The 17,209-nt window shown below is 41.3% G+C and overlaps 1 protein-coding gene across 1 annotated transcript in view; it reads right to left on the reverse strand.

The window, feature by feature from the left end:
• The window catches only part of CHCHD3 (coiled-coil-helix-coiled-coil-helix domain containing 3), a 289,976-nt gene that overhangs the window by 6,252 nt on the left and 266,515 nt on the right, over positions 1-17,209 (reverse strand). The window contains exon 7 of the mRNA XM_007455359.1: positions 14,120-14,255. Within this exon, the coding sequence (XP_007455421.1) occupies positions 14,120-14,255 (136 nt within the window). The remainder of the gene's footprint in view (positions 1-14,119; positions 14,256-17,209) is intronic.

The raw sequence follows: 17,209 nt of genomic DNA on the forward strand, positions 1-17,209 counted from the left end.
CGTCTGGAGCCTGTGCTCCGAAACGGGAGAGGCCACAACGGTGAGAGGCCCGCGTACCACAAAAAAAAAAAAAAAAAAAAAAAAAAAAAACCTGCCCAAATCCAGGCCTAAGGAACTTTGGCTGGAGGGATCCTGAGGCCTGGCAGGGTCTGTATCAGTCAGTTTCCACCTACAGGTTCTCCTACCATCTCTGTATCGGTTCTGTAAGTCGCTGCTGTTGGGCTGAATTTCAACACTGCATAAATTTAACGCTGCATAAATTAACATAGGAAATTCCCCAAAGAATGAGGGAGAAGATTTACAAAATTGCTTCCTTCATTTGAGGAACTGCTAACACTTACTGTGGAGAAAGAAATTCCTTGCATTTGCTCATCGTTCACGTATTGGGGCCTGCAGGAACACCTTTTATAAGTGGCTGCGTAAATTAATAAAAGGAGAGAATGATTCAGGCACCCACACTGCTATTTTCCCAAGTCTCTCTCTCTGATTCCAGCCACTGAGGAAGGAAGGATCTGCAGCCCGCCGTGTCAGACAGAAGCAGATCCCCTGGGGACCAGAGGCTGTGTGTCACTTCCATTGATTAAGACGATCTTAACTGTTTTCCTCTAATATTTTTGTTACACAGTAATCTCATCAACTGTTTTTTGAATTACAGCTTTCTTGGAGGGGCGACTATCGTAGCAGTGTGTCAGCTACTGGCTCTCTCAATATATTTAAGAGGAATTATGGCAACCCTGGATTGCTCACAACCATGATGACAATAAAAATTGGTCTTTTTTAAAAAGGATATCATTCAGAGTGCTTGTCTCTGTCTGAGCTTACCCAGCATCTTACCAAGATTTCAAAGACCTAGTAAAGTTTGGTATGGAAGAAGGAACGCTTATAGGGGTAAGGTTTATGGGGAGAAAACTAAAATGGAAATACGTCCTGACATACCTGAGTTTTCACTAAGGCGGGACAGGAAAAGTGGGGAGTGGAAGAGAATGGAGCCTCCCAGGAGGAACAGGGAGTGAGAGAGACAGAAGGAGAAGATTGTGAGAAAGAAGGGAAAGTAATCAATAAATTCAATTTATGAGAAGCACAACGCATGCTTTGCCTGTGCGCCAAGTACTACTCCTGGCCACCTGAAAATCTGATTAGCTAACTTATTTTGTTTTCAGTATCTGTCTCCTCCCCCCAGCAAGTGCTGTTCTTTATTCTTTCTGCTTTGAAGGAAACACAGCTTAACTTTTTTAGGCCTGGGTCTACTTTCATCTCTTCTTATAACACATGCTCTGTGTGATATTCAAATTAAGTTACAAGTAATTAACTGTTTATACAACTTGCTGTAATAACAGACAAAACACAAATATACTGCACTTCTAACTCTTGAAGCATAAGTACTGGAAAAGAAGTGCCTATTAAGAAAAATGAAAGGCTATTACCATGGTAATACTTCTTCTATTGAACCCAGATTAAAAAAAAAAAAATGCCATAAAGCAACTATTACCCTCAGAAAGCGGTTTAGAAAAGGATTCCTATGATGGAAGAGGCTGGGGTAAGAAATCGAAACTTTGGAATTTAGTTTGCTTTGATGTGACTCCAAATTTGCAGGGCAGCCCCACGGAAGGATGGGAAAGCTCTTCTGGACTGCTCACGCGTCCTCCTAGGGATAAGCAGCCCGGCTAGGCAATTAATAAATGTCATTAGGTGGTGATGATAAAGAAGCCTTCAGACACAATAAAAGCACACTCCCGCGAGCCTTCCCAGAAAGTGAACCTTCATGATTTATCTTCATGCTCCCTGAAGGTGCGCATCTGTGTCCGCCGGAAGCAATGTGCTTAAAGAGGCGGGCCTCTGATGTGGGTCCAGGGGTGGGGGAGCAGGGTGACTGGAAGCAGCAGAGCCAAGGAAGGGTCCAGTCACAGTTGTGAGCTGGTCAGGGGACTGTTTCCTCGGCTGGTGCCTGGTGCCCAGGCTGGTGCTTTTCTCCCAGGAAAACCGGGTGTGGTCCCTCATCTGCGAGCACCTACAGTTTCAGTGGGCGCAAGAGGACGGGAGAAGAGAACTTCTTTGTCAGAGGCTCCTGCCCTCTGTCCAAGACATCTTCTGATTTGTTCCCAAGGTTGAGAAAGGAACTAGTGAGTCTGATCAGACGTCTAAAGGTGGCTCAGACCCGGTAGGCAGTGACCAGCAGCTCCACATCTCCTGAAAGTGGGGAGCCTTGGCAGGACCTCTGAGAGGTTCAAGACCTCTCATGCAGTTCAGGCCAATGGGCTCCAGAGCTGTGGCTCTCAGACTCCGTGGACAGAGGTACCTGGGGAATTTGTTGGAAGTTCAGATGTTCAGGTCCCACGTCAGACCTGAATCCGATTCTTGGGGATGGACCAGACATGTGCATTTTAAATAAACTCCCCAGGTGATTCGGATCACCCATGTTTGTGATCTGATGTTATAGGAAACAGCGTACTGCATCTGGCATCAGACTACTCTGGTCTGGACTCTGCCCCATCTACAGATCACTGAAATTCTCTCGCTGTTAATTTTTCCAAGTGAAAAGAAGTGTTTAGGTTACAAGATTTCTATGTCCTTCTAGCTCTAACAGCTTGAGTCTATGAAACCATTTACATGTAATTTATAGCTCATCTGAAAACAATGATAAAGTACAGCTTGCTCTGGCACTAGGTTTTTCTTTCAAGAATTCTGATTTCTAAAGTGACAGCTGGTGCTCTTCATACTCAAAGAACAGGGATGTACCTGAGCCCTGGTGTAACATAAATCCGAGTACAAGGGGACAGAAAATGCACTGTCCTCAAGAACGCTGGCACGTTCTGCCAGGGCAAACTCCTCTACAGGGACTGATCTTGAGGTATTCATTCTGTTTTGGAGGAAACCACAGACTGGAGGTGTCGTTTAAGTTTTTGAAATGAAGAGTTAGGTACACTAATCTTGGAATGGAATAACTTCATTTTAGGATCTGGCCTCATTTATCAAGGTCTTGACCCCATGCTCCCCGTTACAGTCGAGTAACTTTTTGTTCACCTCAAAGAGAGCAGCAGGAAGCACACAGGCCTAAGTGGAGGTGACTCACTTATAAGATGTCCTCATTTCGGTCCTTCCTTTAGCTGAGCTGCTTGCTCCACTGCCCACCTGCTGATTTAATCCTCGGCTACGGTTTATCGGAGCCCACCTGGCCTCCATCATCTGACTACAGCCTCCACACTCACCTATGTCCCTTGGGCGTCTCCTGGGTCTGGCCCTTACTTTTAGTCCTGGTCTTTCCTTGGCTCTTCTGATCCGGCTTCCTGCTCCATCTCCACAATCCCTTACCACCCAGGGTCTGTGGCCCACGAGGTGGAAGCCAGCACAGTACACGGTAGCCTAGGGCTGGCTGAGGGATGCACCCTGCTTTCCCTAACGCAGTTTATCAGCCGGCGGGCTCCATTCTGCCAGGCAGAACTGAGATAGCCATTTTTCACTCCAATGACTTCGGAGAAACTGAGAGACTGTTTTCACCCCCTCCCAGGTCACTCAACCACCCCGGCTTCCTCAGGGCTGTTGGGAGTACGAGCTTCAAGGAAAGACTAGGCAACATGCAGAGCAATCAGAAGTGCAGCTGTCTTTCTGGAGGGGAAGCTTAAGGCTGACAGCAAACTCTAAGAAGCAGAGGCACAGGCGCGGCTAACAGCGTGGACCCCAGAGACGGGCATGAGACGCTAAGGCTGATGCTGCCATCACCAAGAAGCCTGTGTGCGAGCACAGGTCACTATCCACACCTCCCCTCCTGGGAGCCTGTGCAGCTCGCCACTGCTAGGGTCCCGGGATCCAGGGACAACTTCCCCGGGAAAACGCACGGCGCGCCTCAGACTGGTGCAACATCCCGCTGGCCCCTGCCGATGCAGGATCGCCCCACATCTGCACCCCTCCCTCCCCCCGGCCTGAGTGAGCCAGAGCCCCCGAGTGAGCTGCTCCTTTAACCCCCTCCTGTCTGAGAGAAGAACAGGTGCCCTCCCACCGGTGACCTACACACAGAGGCGGGGACAAATCCAAAGCTGAGCCCCGGGAGCTGGGAGAACAAAGAAGAGAAAGGGAAGTCTCTCCCAGCAGCCTCAGCAGCAGTGGATTTAATCTCCACAATGAACTTGATGTGCCCTGCATCTGTGGAATACCTGAATAGACAACGAATCATACCAAATTGAGGAGGTGGACTTTGACAGCAAGATTTATTATTTTTTTCCCTTTTCCTCTTTTTGTGAGTGTGTATGTGTATTCTTCTGGGTGAGATTTTGTCTGTATAGCTTTGCTTTCACCATTTGTCCTAGGGTTTTATCCGTCTATTTTTTTTTAATAAAATTTTTTTTCTAAATAATTATTTTTTATTTTCATAAATTTATTTTATTTTATCTTACTTTATTTTATCTTCCTTCCTTCCCCCTCTCCCTCTCCTCCTTTCTTTCTTTCTACCTTTTCTCCCTTTTATTCTGAGCCGTGTGGATGAAAGGCTCTTGGTGCTGCAGCCAGGAGTCAGTGCTGTGCCTCTGAGGTAGGAGAGCCAGCTTTAGGACACTGGTCCACAAGAGACCTCCCAGCTCCACATAATATCAAATGGCGAACATCTCCCAGAGATCTCCATCTCAACACCAGCACCCAGCTTCACTCGGCAACCAGCAAGCTACAGTGACGGACACCCTATGCCCTAGCAAGACAGGGACACAACCCCACCCATTAGCAGAGAGGCTGCCTAAAAGCATAATAAGTCCACAGACACCCCAAAACACACCACCAGACGTGGACCTGCCCACCAGAAAGACAAGATCCAGCCTCATCCACCACAACACAGGCACTAGTCCCCTCCACCAGGAAGCCTACACAACCCACTGAAACAACTTTAGCCACTGGGGACACACACCAAAAACAACGGGAACTACGAACCTGCAGCCTGCAAAAAGGAGACCCCAAACACAGTAAGATAAGCAAAATGAGAAGACAGAAAAACACACAGCAGATGAAGGAGCAAGATAAAAACCCACCAGACCTAACAAATGAAGAGGAAATAGGCAGTCTACCTGAAAAAGAATTCAGAATAATGATAGTAAAGATGATCCAAAATCTTGGAAATAGAATAGACAAAATGCAAGAAACATTTAACAAGGACCTAGAAGAACTAAAGATGAAACAAGCAACGATGAACAACACAATAAATGAAATTAAAAATACTCTAGAAGGGATCAATAGCACAAAAACTGAGGCAGAAGAACGGATAAGTGACCTGGAAGACAAAATAGTGGAAATAACTACTGCAGAGCAGAATAAAGAAAAAAGAATGAAAAGAACTGAGGACAGTCTCAGAGACCTCTGGGACAACATTAAACGCACCAACATTCGAATTACAGGGGTCCCAGAAGAAGAAGAGAAAAAGAAAGGGACTGAGAAAATATTTGAAGAGATTATAGTTGAAAACTTCCCTAATATGGGAAAGGAAATAGTTAATCAAGTCCAGGAAGCACGCAGAGTCCCATACAGAATAAATCCAAGGAGAAACACGCCAAGACACAATTTAATCAAACTGTCAAAAATTAAATACAAAGAAAACATATTAAAAGCAGCAAGGGAAAAACAACAAATAACACACAAGGGAATCCCCATAAGGTTAACAGCTGATCTCTCAGCAGAAACTCTACAAGCCAGAAGGGAGTGGCAGGACATACTGAAAGTGATGAAGGAGAAAAACCTGCAACCAAGATTACTCTACCCAGCAAGGATCTCATTCAGATTTGATGGAGAAATTAAAACCTTTACAGACAAGCAAAAGCTGAGAGAGTTCAGCACCACCAAACCAGCTTTACAACAAATGCTAAAGGAACTTCTCTAGACAAAAACACAAGAGAAGGAAAAGTCCTATAATAACGAACCCAAAACAATTTAGAAAATGGGAATAGGAACATACATATCGATAATTACCTTAAATGTAAATGGACTAAATGCTCCCACCAAAAGACACAGATTGGCTGAATGGATACAAAAACAAGACCCATATATATGCTGTCTACAAGAGACCCACTTCAGACCTAGAGACACATACAGACTGAAAGTAAGGGGACGGAAAAAGATATTCCATGCAAATGGAAACCAAAAGAGAGCTGGAGTAGCAATTCTCATATCAGACAAAATAGATATTAAAATAAAGACTATTAGAAGACACAAAGAAGGACACTACATAATGATGAAGGGATCGATCTAAGAAGAAGATATAACAGTTGTAAATATTTATGCACCCAACATAGGAGCACCTCAATACATAAGGCAAATACTAACAGCCATGAAAGGGGAAATCAACAGTAACACATTCATAGTAGGGAACTTTAACACCCCACTTTCACCAATGGACAGATCATCCAAAATGAAAATAAATAAGGAAACACAAGCTTTAAATGATACATTAAACAAGATGGACTTAATTGATATTTATAGGACATTCCATCCAAAAACAACAGAATACACATTTTTCTAAAGTGCTCATGGAACATTCTCCAGGAGAGATCATATCTTGGGTCACAAATCAAGCCTTGGTAAATTTAAGAAAATTGAAATTGTATCAAGTATCTTTTCCGACCACAATGCTATGAGACTAGATATCAATTACAGGAAAAGATCTGTAAAAAATACAAACACATGCAGCCTAAACAATACACTACTTAATAACGAAGTGATCACTGAAGAAATCAAAGAGGAAATCAGGGCTTCCCTGGTGGCGCAGTGGTTGAGAGTCCGCCTGCTGATGCAGGGGACGCGGGCAGCAAAAGCAGTTCTAAGAGGGAAGTTTATAGCAATACAAGCCCACCTTAAGAAGCAGGAAACATCTCGAATAAACAACCTAACCTTGCACCTCAAGCAATTAGAGAAAGAAGAACAAAAAAACCCCAGAGTTAGCAGAAGGAAAGAAATCATAAAAATCAGATCAGAAATAAATGAAAAAGAAATGAAGGAAACAATAGCAAAGATCAATAAAACTAAAAGCTGGTTCTTTGAGAAGATAAACAAAATAGATAAACCATTAGCCAGACTCATCAAGAAAAAAAGGGAGAAGACTCAAATCAATAGAATCAGAAATGAAAAAGGAGAAGTAACAACTGACACTGCAGAAATAAAAAAAATCATGAGGGATTACTACAAGCAACTCTATGCCAATAAAATGGACAATCTGGAAGAAATGGACAAATTCTTAGAAATGCACAAACTGCCAAGACTGAATCAGGAAGAAATAGAAAATATGAACAGACCAATCACAAGCACTGAAATTGAAACTGTGATTAAAAATCTTCCAACAAACAAAAGCCCAGGACCAGATGGCTTCACAGGCGAATTCTATCAAACATTTAGAGAAGAGCTAACACCTATCCTTCTCAAACTCTTCCAAAATATAGCAGAGGGAGGAACACTCCCAAACTCATTCTACGAGGCCACCATCACCTTGATACCAAAACCAGACAAGGATGTCACAAAGAAAGAAAACTACAGGCCAATATCACTGATGAACATAGATGCAAAAATCCTCAACAAAATACTAGCAAACAGAATCCAACAGCACATTAAAAGGATCATACACCATGATCAAGTGGGGTTTATTCCAGGAATGCAAGGATTCTTCAATATACGCAAATCTATCAATGTGATTAACCATATTAACAAATTGAAGGAGAAAAACCATATGATCATCTCAATAGATGCAGAGAAAGCTTTTGACAAAATTCAACACCCATTTATGATAAAAACCCTGCAGAAAGTAGGTGTAGAGGGAACTTTCCTCAATATAATAAAGGCCGTATATGACAAGCCCACAGCCAACATCATCCTCAATGGCGAAAAACTGAAAGCATTTCCACTAAGGTCAGGAACAAGACAAGGTTGCCCACTCTCACCACTCTTATTCAACATACGTTTTGGAAGTTTTAGCCACAGTAATAGAGAAGAAAAGGAAATAAAAGGAATCCAAATCTGAAAAGAAGAAGTAAAGCTGTCACTGTTTGCAGATGACATGATACTATACATAGAGAATCCTAAAGATGCTACCAGAAAACTACTAGAGCTAATCAATGAATTTGGTAAAGTAGCAGGGTACAAAATTAATGCACAGAAATCTCTGGCATTCCTATACACTAATGATGAAAAATCTGAAAGTGAAATCAAGAAAACACTCCCATTTACCACTGCAACAAAAAGAATAAAATATCTAGGAATAAACCTACCTAAGGAGACAAAACACCTGCATGCAGAAAATTATAAGATACTGATGAACGAAATTAGAGACCATACAAATAGATGGAGAGATATACCATGTTCTTGGATTGGAAGAATCAACATTGTGAAAATGACTCTACTACCCAAAGCAATCTACAGATTCAATGCAATCCCTATCAAGCTACCACTGGCATTTTTCACAGAAGTACAACAAAAAATTTCACAATTTGTATGGAAACACAAAAGACCCTGAATAGCCAAAGCAATCTTGAGAACGAAAAACGGAGCTGGAGGAATCAGGCTTCCTGACTTCAGACTATACTACAAAGCTACAGTAAGCAAGACAGTATGGTACTGGCACAAAAACCGAAATATAGATCAGTGGAACAGGATAGAAAGCCTAGAGATAAACCCAAGCACATATGGTCACCTTATCTTTTATAAAGGAGGCAGGAATGTACAACGGAGAATGGAGAGTCTCTTCAATAAGTGATGCTGGGAAAACTGGACAGCTACATGTAAAAGTATGAGATTAGATCACTCCCTAACACCATACACAAAAATAAGCTCAAAATGGATTAAAGACCTAAATGTAAGGCCAGAAACTATCAAACTCTTAGAGGAAAACACAGGCAGAACACTCTATGACATAAATTACCGTAAGATCCTTTTTGACCCACCTCCTAGAGAAATGGAAATAAAAACAAAAATAAACAAATGGGACCTAATGAAACTTCAAAGCTTTTGCACAGCGAAGGAAACCATAAACAAGACAAAAAGACAACCCTCAGAATGTGAGAAAATATTTGCAAATGAAGCAACTGACAAAGGATTCATCTCCAAAATTTACAAGAAGCTCTTGAAGCTCAATAACAAAAAACCAAACAACCCAATCCAAAAATGGGCAGAAGACCTAAATAGACATTTCTCCAAAGAAGATATACAGATTGCCAACAAACACATGAAAGAATGCTCAACATCATTAATCATTAGAGAAATGCAAATCAAAACGACAGTAAGATATCATCTCACACCAGTCAGAATGGCCATCATCAAAAAATCTAGAAACAATAAATGCTGGAGAGGGTGTGGAGAAAAGGAACACTCTTGCACTGCTGGTGGGTATGTGAATTGGTACAGCCACTACGGAGAACGGTATGGAGGTTCCTTAAAAAACTACAAATAGAACTACCATATGACCCAGCAATCCCACTACTGGGCATATACCCTGAGAAAACCATAATTCAAAAAGAGTCATGTACCAAAATGTTCTTTGCAGCTCTATTTACAATAGCCAGGGGATGGAAACAACCTGAGTGTCCATCATCGGATGAATGGATAAAGAAGATGTGGCACATATATACAATGGAATATTACTCAGCCATAAAAAGAAACGAAATTGAGCTATTTGTAATGAGGTGGATAGATCTAGAGTCTGTCATACAGAGTGAAGTAAGTCAGAAAGAGAAGGACAAATACCGTATGCTAACACATATATATGGAATTTAAGAAAAAAAAAACAGGGGTAAGACAGGAATAAAGACACAGACCTACTAGAGAATGGACTTGAGGATATGCGGAGGGGGAAGGGTAAGCTGTGACAAAGTGAGAGAGTGGCATGGACATATATACACTACCAAACGTAAAATAGCTAGTGGGAAGCAGCCGCACAGCACAGGAAGATCAGCTCGGTGCTTTGCGACCACCTGGATGGGTGGGATGGGGAGGGTGGGAGGGAGGGAGACACAAGAGGCAGGAGATATGGGAACATATGTATAACTGATTCACTTTGTTATAAAGCAGAAACTAACACACCATTGTAAAGCGATTATACTCCAATAAAGATTTAAAAAAAAAAGAAGCAGAGGCACAAATGCTGGAGGCCACAAGAGTAGAGATGCTGCTCGGGCCAAACAGCCCACGTCTTTTAACTTGAATGTGCTCAGGAAGCTGGGTGCTCGTGGGGCCTGCAGCCTGCTCTCAGACATGGAAGTACAATCAGCCCTAAATAACAGCTGCGAGGCCCTTGTGGATCACCTAGTTCAAACCCTTAATTTACCAAAAGAGAAAATGAAGCCCAGGTCACCACGACTAGGTTAGAATGTTCCAGCATTCCCCACAAACTCTCGCCTTTGGCGAGCACAGAATGTTCAAGAGTCCAGTCAGTTTCCGAACCTTTCTGTCAAAAACAGCAGGGCTGGCGAAAGAGCTGGAATGCTTAGAATTGTTTCCCCTAGGCAGCTGGATTCTGCAAGTAAACTGAGGGGCAGTGGGGTGTCCCAGGGAGCAAAGGCAATGCAGATCTGGGAGCAAGCCCTTTGTACACACCCCCGTTTTATAAGCCTTGGGCACATTTTGGTCCGTTAGTGGGCCAGTACTACTGGCTTCCCATTGCTCCCTCCCTTCTAGTCTCCTGTAATATACATGAAGCAAGACTGAATGGGAATCAGGTTTTGATGGTAAGAACAGGTAATTCAATCTTGGGGCGTTTATAGAAAGCTATGAGGCTAAGCAGATATGAGAAATAAAAGACACAGAAGTTGATCAATCAATGTCCTCCTATATTTTTAAATGCTGTAACTCATATAGCTATCCAGTAGTTTTTAAGTCTGAGAAGTAATAATTACAGCAATTGAATATCTCTTTACCATTATGAAGAACACATAACTTAATACACTGGAAGTAACAGTCTAAATGTCTCATGTTGACCCGTGAGGACTGTTTAAGACTAGCTGAAGAAAGATTGATGTGAATAAGTGGATGAATAAGAGATGAAAAGTAAGGCTAAGGAATATCCGGAAATTTTCCTATCAGTAAAATCTATTAGTCTAGAGAACAATGCCCTAAGGGAACCAGTGAAAGCCCAATTTTATGAGTCACTTAAAAAAGTGGAATGGATTTGGCTATTGGAATTATTCCAAGGGGAAAACTCTTGCACTATGCTGGAAATGGACAACATGACCTAATGGGTTGTTGTGTTTAGTATCTCAGCATGTCCAGCCTATTCTTTAGATTTAACAAGGAAACTCAAGAAGGGGTGTGGACCAGTCAGGAACTGTAACAACAAATGATCAGGACCACGTATCCTGCCAAAGTCCCTTTTAACAACAGGGGCAGAGCTAGAGTCACAAGGTTAGACTAGCTTCTCACACACACACACACACACACACACACACACACACACACACACACACACACACACACGGAAAACGTGGTGTTAGTGGAAAAGTGACAACTCATGAAATACTGATATAACCTCCGCTGGCCATCTTGGTTTGGCATGGTCCTAAAATGGGGCAGCACTCAACTGCACCTTTGCTCATGGCCTTTATAACCCCACCCTCCTTTCTGTTACTTTCAGTCTCAATGACTACTTCATTTGATGTTCAGGGTTTTTTCCCTTCACTTCATGATTATCGTTCACATCTTCCCTCACTGCCTTATTTCTGTATTAGTGGATACTGGATGTCCCTTCACACACACAACTGAAAAGCCAAACACTATGTATTTTTAAATTTGTTGTTTTTATGGCAAGGTCTATCTTGGTCTAGTTGTTAAATTTACCATCATGACTTCCCTGGGTTTCAATTCTCTCAACTGTAAAATGGTGAAAATAAAAACATCTCTATTTACATCTCAGGTTGTCATAAAAAACAAGTAAGAGAATGGATGTGAAATGACCTTGAAATCTAAATCTACAGACATACAAGGTGTTACTGTTTCTTGGTTACTTCCCATTTCAATGCCGCCTATCTTAGGTTTAAAATAAGGTCTTGTGGACATATCTTTTTCATATCAGCTGGTGTTATATACTCTAATACTTGAATGTAACAGTTGTAAAAACAATAGGGACCTGAAACATACTCACTGAAAATATTAAATTATGCTGCAGATGGGCGGGGGGGTGGGGTGGGGAGGGGAGGACGGGAGGTCCCCTTTGGAATCACTAGTAATAATTTGACGCTTTTGGCCGATTTGTTTAAGTTGGTTTCAGCACAGAATAATGCAACTGAGGAAAGAAGGAAAAAAATTTAGACTTATTGAATATAGAAATGGAATCCTCACTTAACAGATGAGAAAAATCAAGGCCCAAGGTTACAGAGCCAATAAAAGAGCTTGGATACAAACTCAGATTTGCCCAATTCAGACTCTCTGTTGCACCATGTAGCATATTTGATTTTGTCACAAGTTAAATAACTCTTGTTTTGCTCTGTAAATGTATGCGATTGGTCTCATGGGGCTGTGTGTAGACAGTTCAACACAACCCGGACAATCAGGATGAAGTCAATACTCCAGACACCCTTGTAGGTGCTACTTCAGTAACGGTACAGATCACTGTGGACACAGGCACCTATGTTACAAGACACCAGGGTCAAAACACGCACTTTGTCTCTGCCATTATGTGCACTACCACCCCCGCCTTAATACAGAACTGACATCAGCTAGAAAAACCCATGAGTCCAACTTACAGGTTCCACCTGCTTCAGTCAGTATTAAAATGGAAGGTTGGAGATTGTTAAGGACACATATCAGAAGCTGTTTTTAACAAATAAAATGTACTAACTTTACATCAGCAACACTACTTCTACCGAAGATCTTAAAACAAAGGAATCCCCGGCACACTATTAAGAGTTAGGCAAGTGCCGTATAAACAAGAAAGAAGCCTCTTGTGACGACCTAGAGGGGTGGGATAGGTAGGGTGCGAGGAAGACACAAGGGGGAGGGTATATATGTATACGTACAGCTGATTCACTTCGGTATACAGCAGAAACTAACACACCATTTTAAACATCCAATAAAGATGTTAAAAAATAGAAAAAAAAGATAAATGCTAAGGAGGGAAAAAAAAAAAAAAGAAAAAAGCCTCGAGCCACAAGGCTTTTAAAGACAACACAAGCTTTTAATAAATCTTGGTTCTATTTTTTTCTACTAGTGTTGTTATTTTCCAGCTATCCAGACAATACTGCCCTCCCATCAGATATTCACAGAGTGTCAGAAATTTATGCTAACTGGGATTACTATAACTACAGCAAATTAGACTGCAGGAAGGCATGCTGTGTAACTCAAACACTAGATTTAGTTGGGTTAGAAGGTCAAGTCTAGGGAATTTGTCAGCAGAAAGAACCAAGGTTTCCAACAATTTCCATCTCTCAGAACAACCTACACCCAACAAAATCAGTTAAATGATAGGCAATTACGTGACCTGCCAGAATGGATAATTTACTTCAGCGTTTATCATTAGCTTTCTAAAGTACACAAATTAGAGAAAATACACGTCCTGTGATCATCATATTATTCTGATATGAAGGGTCATGAGAAGAGTATGGCTATGGTACACAGAAGCGATGGAAATTGCTTCCTAGATCCATGTCTGGCCTGTCTTTCCCTGCCCAATTGACTGGACTCTACCAACTGGCAGAAGATTGAATGGTGCTTGCATGGTGAGTTTTTATTTTAGTTTTGTGTTTGCCTTTCATTTCTTTAAACCAGACTCTCTGCATGACTACTTGCTGTTTATGGACTTGAAGCTGTTGGCCCCTTAACATGTATCCTTCCTCTTTGCTGGCTTTGAGTACTGGCCCAGAAATATGGGGCAATGACCTTGAGGACACAATTATAAAGTAGAAGACAAAAGTTCAGAGCAACTAGAAAAGGTATTCTTTATGTAAAACCTTTTTTTTCTGCAAGTGGAACACAAGGAAACAACGGACTCTTCCTTCAGCCACCTGGATGAAAGGTGATTAAAACTTAACCAACTCATGACAGCAATTCTTGATGACGACTAGTTTGGTTTAAAAAGCTTTTTCATACACATTAGCCTACTGAGTCCTTGCCCAGTGCCCATGATGTTGGGCTTTTTATTCCTCTGCTGCCCTAGTTACCTCCTGGTTTGTACACCCACCTGTTTGGCCTGATTGACGCACTGCTTGTACTGACTGGCCAGAGCAGAGCAGCTGAGGGTCTGCTGGGTGTTCTGGCGGTAACACTGGAGAATTTGGGCCTGCAGATCAGCACAGATGGGATGACACTCATACCGCCTGGAAACAAAAACAGGGACCACTGAGACAAATGGTCTTCAACCAGAATAAAGAACAAGGCTAAAAAATATATATAAAACATCAACTAAGATATAAATGTTACGAACGCATCCCCCAAAAAGTTGTTCTTAAACAAAAAAGTTTAAGAACAATAATTTTCTTTGACCTTTAAAGAAAGATATCACACAAGATTAAGTGATTTCTTGTTATACAGCAGAAACTAACACAACATTGTAAAGCAGTTATACTCCAATAAAGATGTTAAAAAAAAAAAAAGATAAGTGATTTCTATGAAATTAGTTCTATTAATTGACACCACTGTGAGCCTCTCTGGACAGGGCAGCATTCCCAACCTACCTCAAACGTAACCATGTGAATGGGGCCAATTACTCTTCAGCCCAGCCAGCTAACTCAGGAACCTGGGAGCCCCAATGTTCTCTTCCATTCCCACCTCCAGTTGGTCACAAAGCTTGATATCCTGCAGTCCAGTCCTTTCTCCATACTCACTGTCATTACATGAATTCCTAATCATTTATATCCTGGATTCAAGCAATGACCTTCATGGGTCTCTCTGTCTCTTAACGTTCACCCTCCACTCCTACCTCTCAGAAGGTTCTTTCTAGTAGTAAGTCTAGGCAGTATCTGCTTTCCAAATAAAATACATGGTCAACAGGCAGGTCCTTTTGGATCAGGTTCCTGCCTACTCTTTTGCCTCAACCAGGCTATGTGCAGGCTTTGGTTCTTACATGTCCCTTCACGTCTTGGCTCCGCTGCTCTTGATTTTGGAAATGCTCTGCACCCAAGCCTCACCCAGTTCTATGTATCTGGAAAATACCTACCCATCTTTCAATACTTGAGCTAAGTATTGAAGTGCAACCTCCTCTATACAGCTTTCACTAGAGCTCTCTCCAACCACAGCAGAGTCTATCATTCCCTTTATGGTGACCCCCTAACCTGTATTAACTTCCTTTACCATGCACTATACTACAGTCTACTGCAATTTACTAGCATGCAAATCCCAAGTAAGGACTGCATCTTATTTTCTTTGTCATCTCAGCTATCGACATGGATCCCTCCTATAGAAGTCATGCAATAAATTGTTGAGAATACAAATGGGTGGAGAGAAAATTTAATTCCTTGAGCTAAAATTTTACTAGTTATACTTACAAATCTCAAGATTTTAGTTAGAGTGCTTTCAGTGAATATGCACTACTAAACATAAATGCTTCCAAAAAGCTGATAATATACACTTGAAAATGATAATAATAAAAGAAACCAAATGGATTATACAAACAAAAATGAAATATTCTTGTTACAGTGGTAGAGGAACTTGGAATATAAGGACTAAATACACAGAAATATATATATATATATATATATATATATATATATATATATATATTACTATCACTTTAATCTAGGGATTCTTTTTTTTTTTCAAATTAGTTTTGTTTAATACAAAAGGTTCCAGCCTCTTATCAGTTCTTCTCTTGGAATTTAAATTTGTTATTTCCATAGTAATCATGAAATAGCATTATTTTAAATTGATGAGTTCTGAAAAACCCCTAGAGAACACAGGAGAAATATTTCTCATCAATAAGGAAACTCCTGGCTGACGATTTGTCTCCTCATTGCTTTTAACCAACACACTAAGCTAGTATACATATTTTGCTAGAATAGAAAACTGAAATGCAAGCCACGTTACTGGCCCCTAAGGGAATTTACTTCCTACTACCCTCTAAAAAAGTAGACACAGAGATAACATTGCTTGTACTCTTTCATTCATTACCTTACTGTTTGGCCAAACACCTAAGAACAGAATTTAAATCCAATCCCAGGAGTTTCAACTCGCTTTAAGGTTTTGAAGTTCAGATGTCTGTGAATGTCTCCAGACACAGATTTCCCTGATCCCCTACCATGAACATCAGTATCTAAAAAGAGTCAGCTGTGTTTCGAAGGGTAGAAGCACAGCTACGACTAACTGATTATAGCAAGACACACTCCTGGACAAATACTAAATAACATAGGATCAAGCATCAGGTTAGCTGAACCCAGCAAATATATGACAAATGCCTTTAACAGTTCATGAGAAAGCAGGGTTACATGCTATCCTAGTGTTGAGGACCATCATCCCTCCAATATACCTTAGATTTAAAGCAGGGGGAAAGAAGACGGGAGAGAAGGCTAGAAGCATCCAGACCAGATATGCAGCCCCTCCCCATTAACACCCAGCAAAAGACCATAAAGAATGAGCTCCCACATAGTGCTCATCACAAGGAAGATGCTGTGGTTGTTTTTCCTTCTAAAAAGACTCTTCACAATGGGATTCATTCATCTAATACTATGGACTCCTTAGAAAGAGGTCATTTAAGTTATATGTAAGCATTTACCCTGGGTTGAGCTATTTAGTCATGCAAGTTAAAGTCCGTGAGTTATTCATAATTTGAAAGGTGTCAAAATATACTTTTATCACCACAAATCAATACTACTCACTTCCAGGGCCCTTTATTTCCTGTATGGTAGTCTGTTCTGTGTGAGTGAGAGTGCGTGTGTGCACACAAACGCAGACATTTTCAGAAATCCTTTTTGTACACATTTCAACCTGTATTGATGATTAGATGGTAGAATGGGGGAAAGAGGGGTGGAAATCAACATAATTGTCTTCCAGTTCCTGGACTAGACTCTGGTACATTTTGCTTGGATTAATCTGTAAGGCCAAAGCTCTGTCTCTGTATTGATCTGCAATGCTGTGATGCTGCCCTAATGCACTGTTTTCACTTTGGGAAAATGCTAAATGAGATTACTGTCTAACATTAGAAGGCCATAAAACCCAAGCATGGCACCTTCCATTCAGGAAAAGGGTTTCAAAGACATTTCCAATATGCATTATGATAAACCCTCCATATAGTCATTGAGTCAACAATTGATTTTTATTGACTGCTTTCATTCCTGCT

This window comes from Lipotes vexillifer, unplaced genomic scaffold (assembly GCF_000442215.2).
Source record: "Lipotes vexillifer unplaced genomic scaffold, Lipotes_vexillifer_v1.1 scaffold687, whole genome shotgun sequence".
Classification (NCBI taxonomy): domain Eukaryota; kingdom Metazoa; phylum Chordata; class Mammalia; order Artiodactyla; family Lipotidae; genus Lipotes; species Lipotes vexillifer.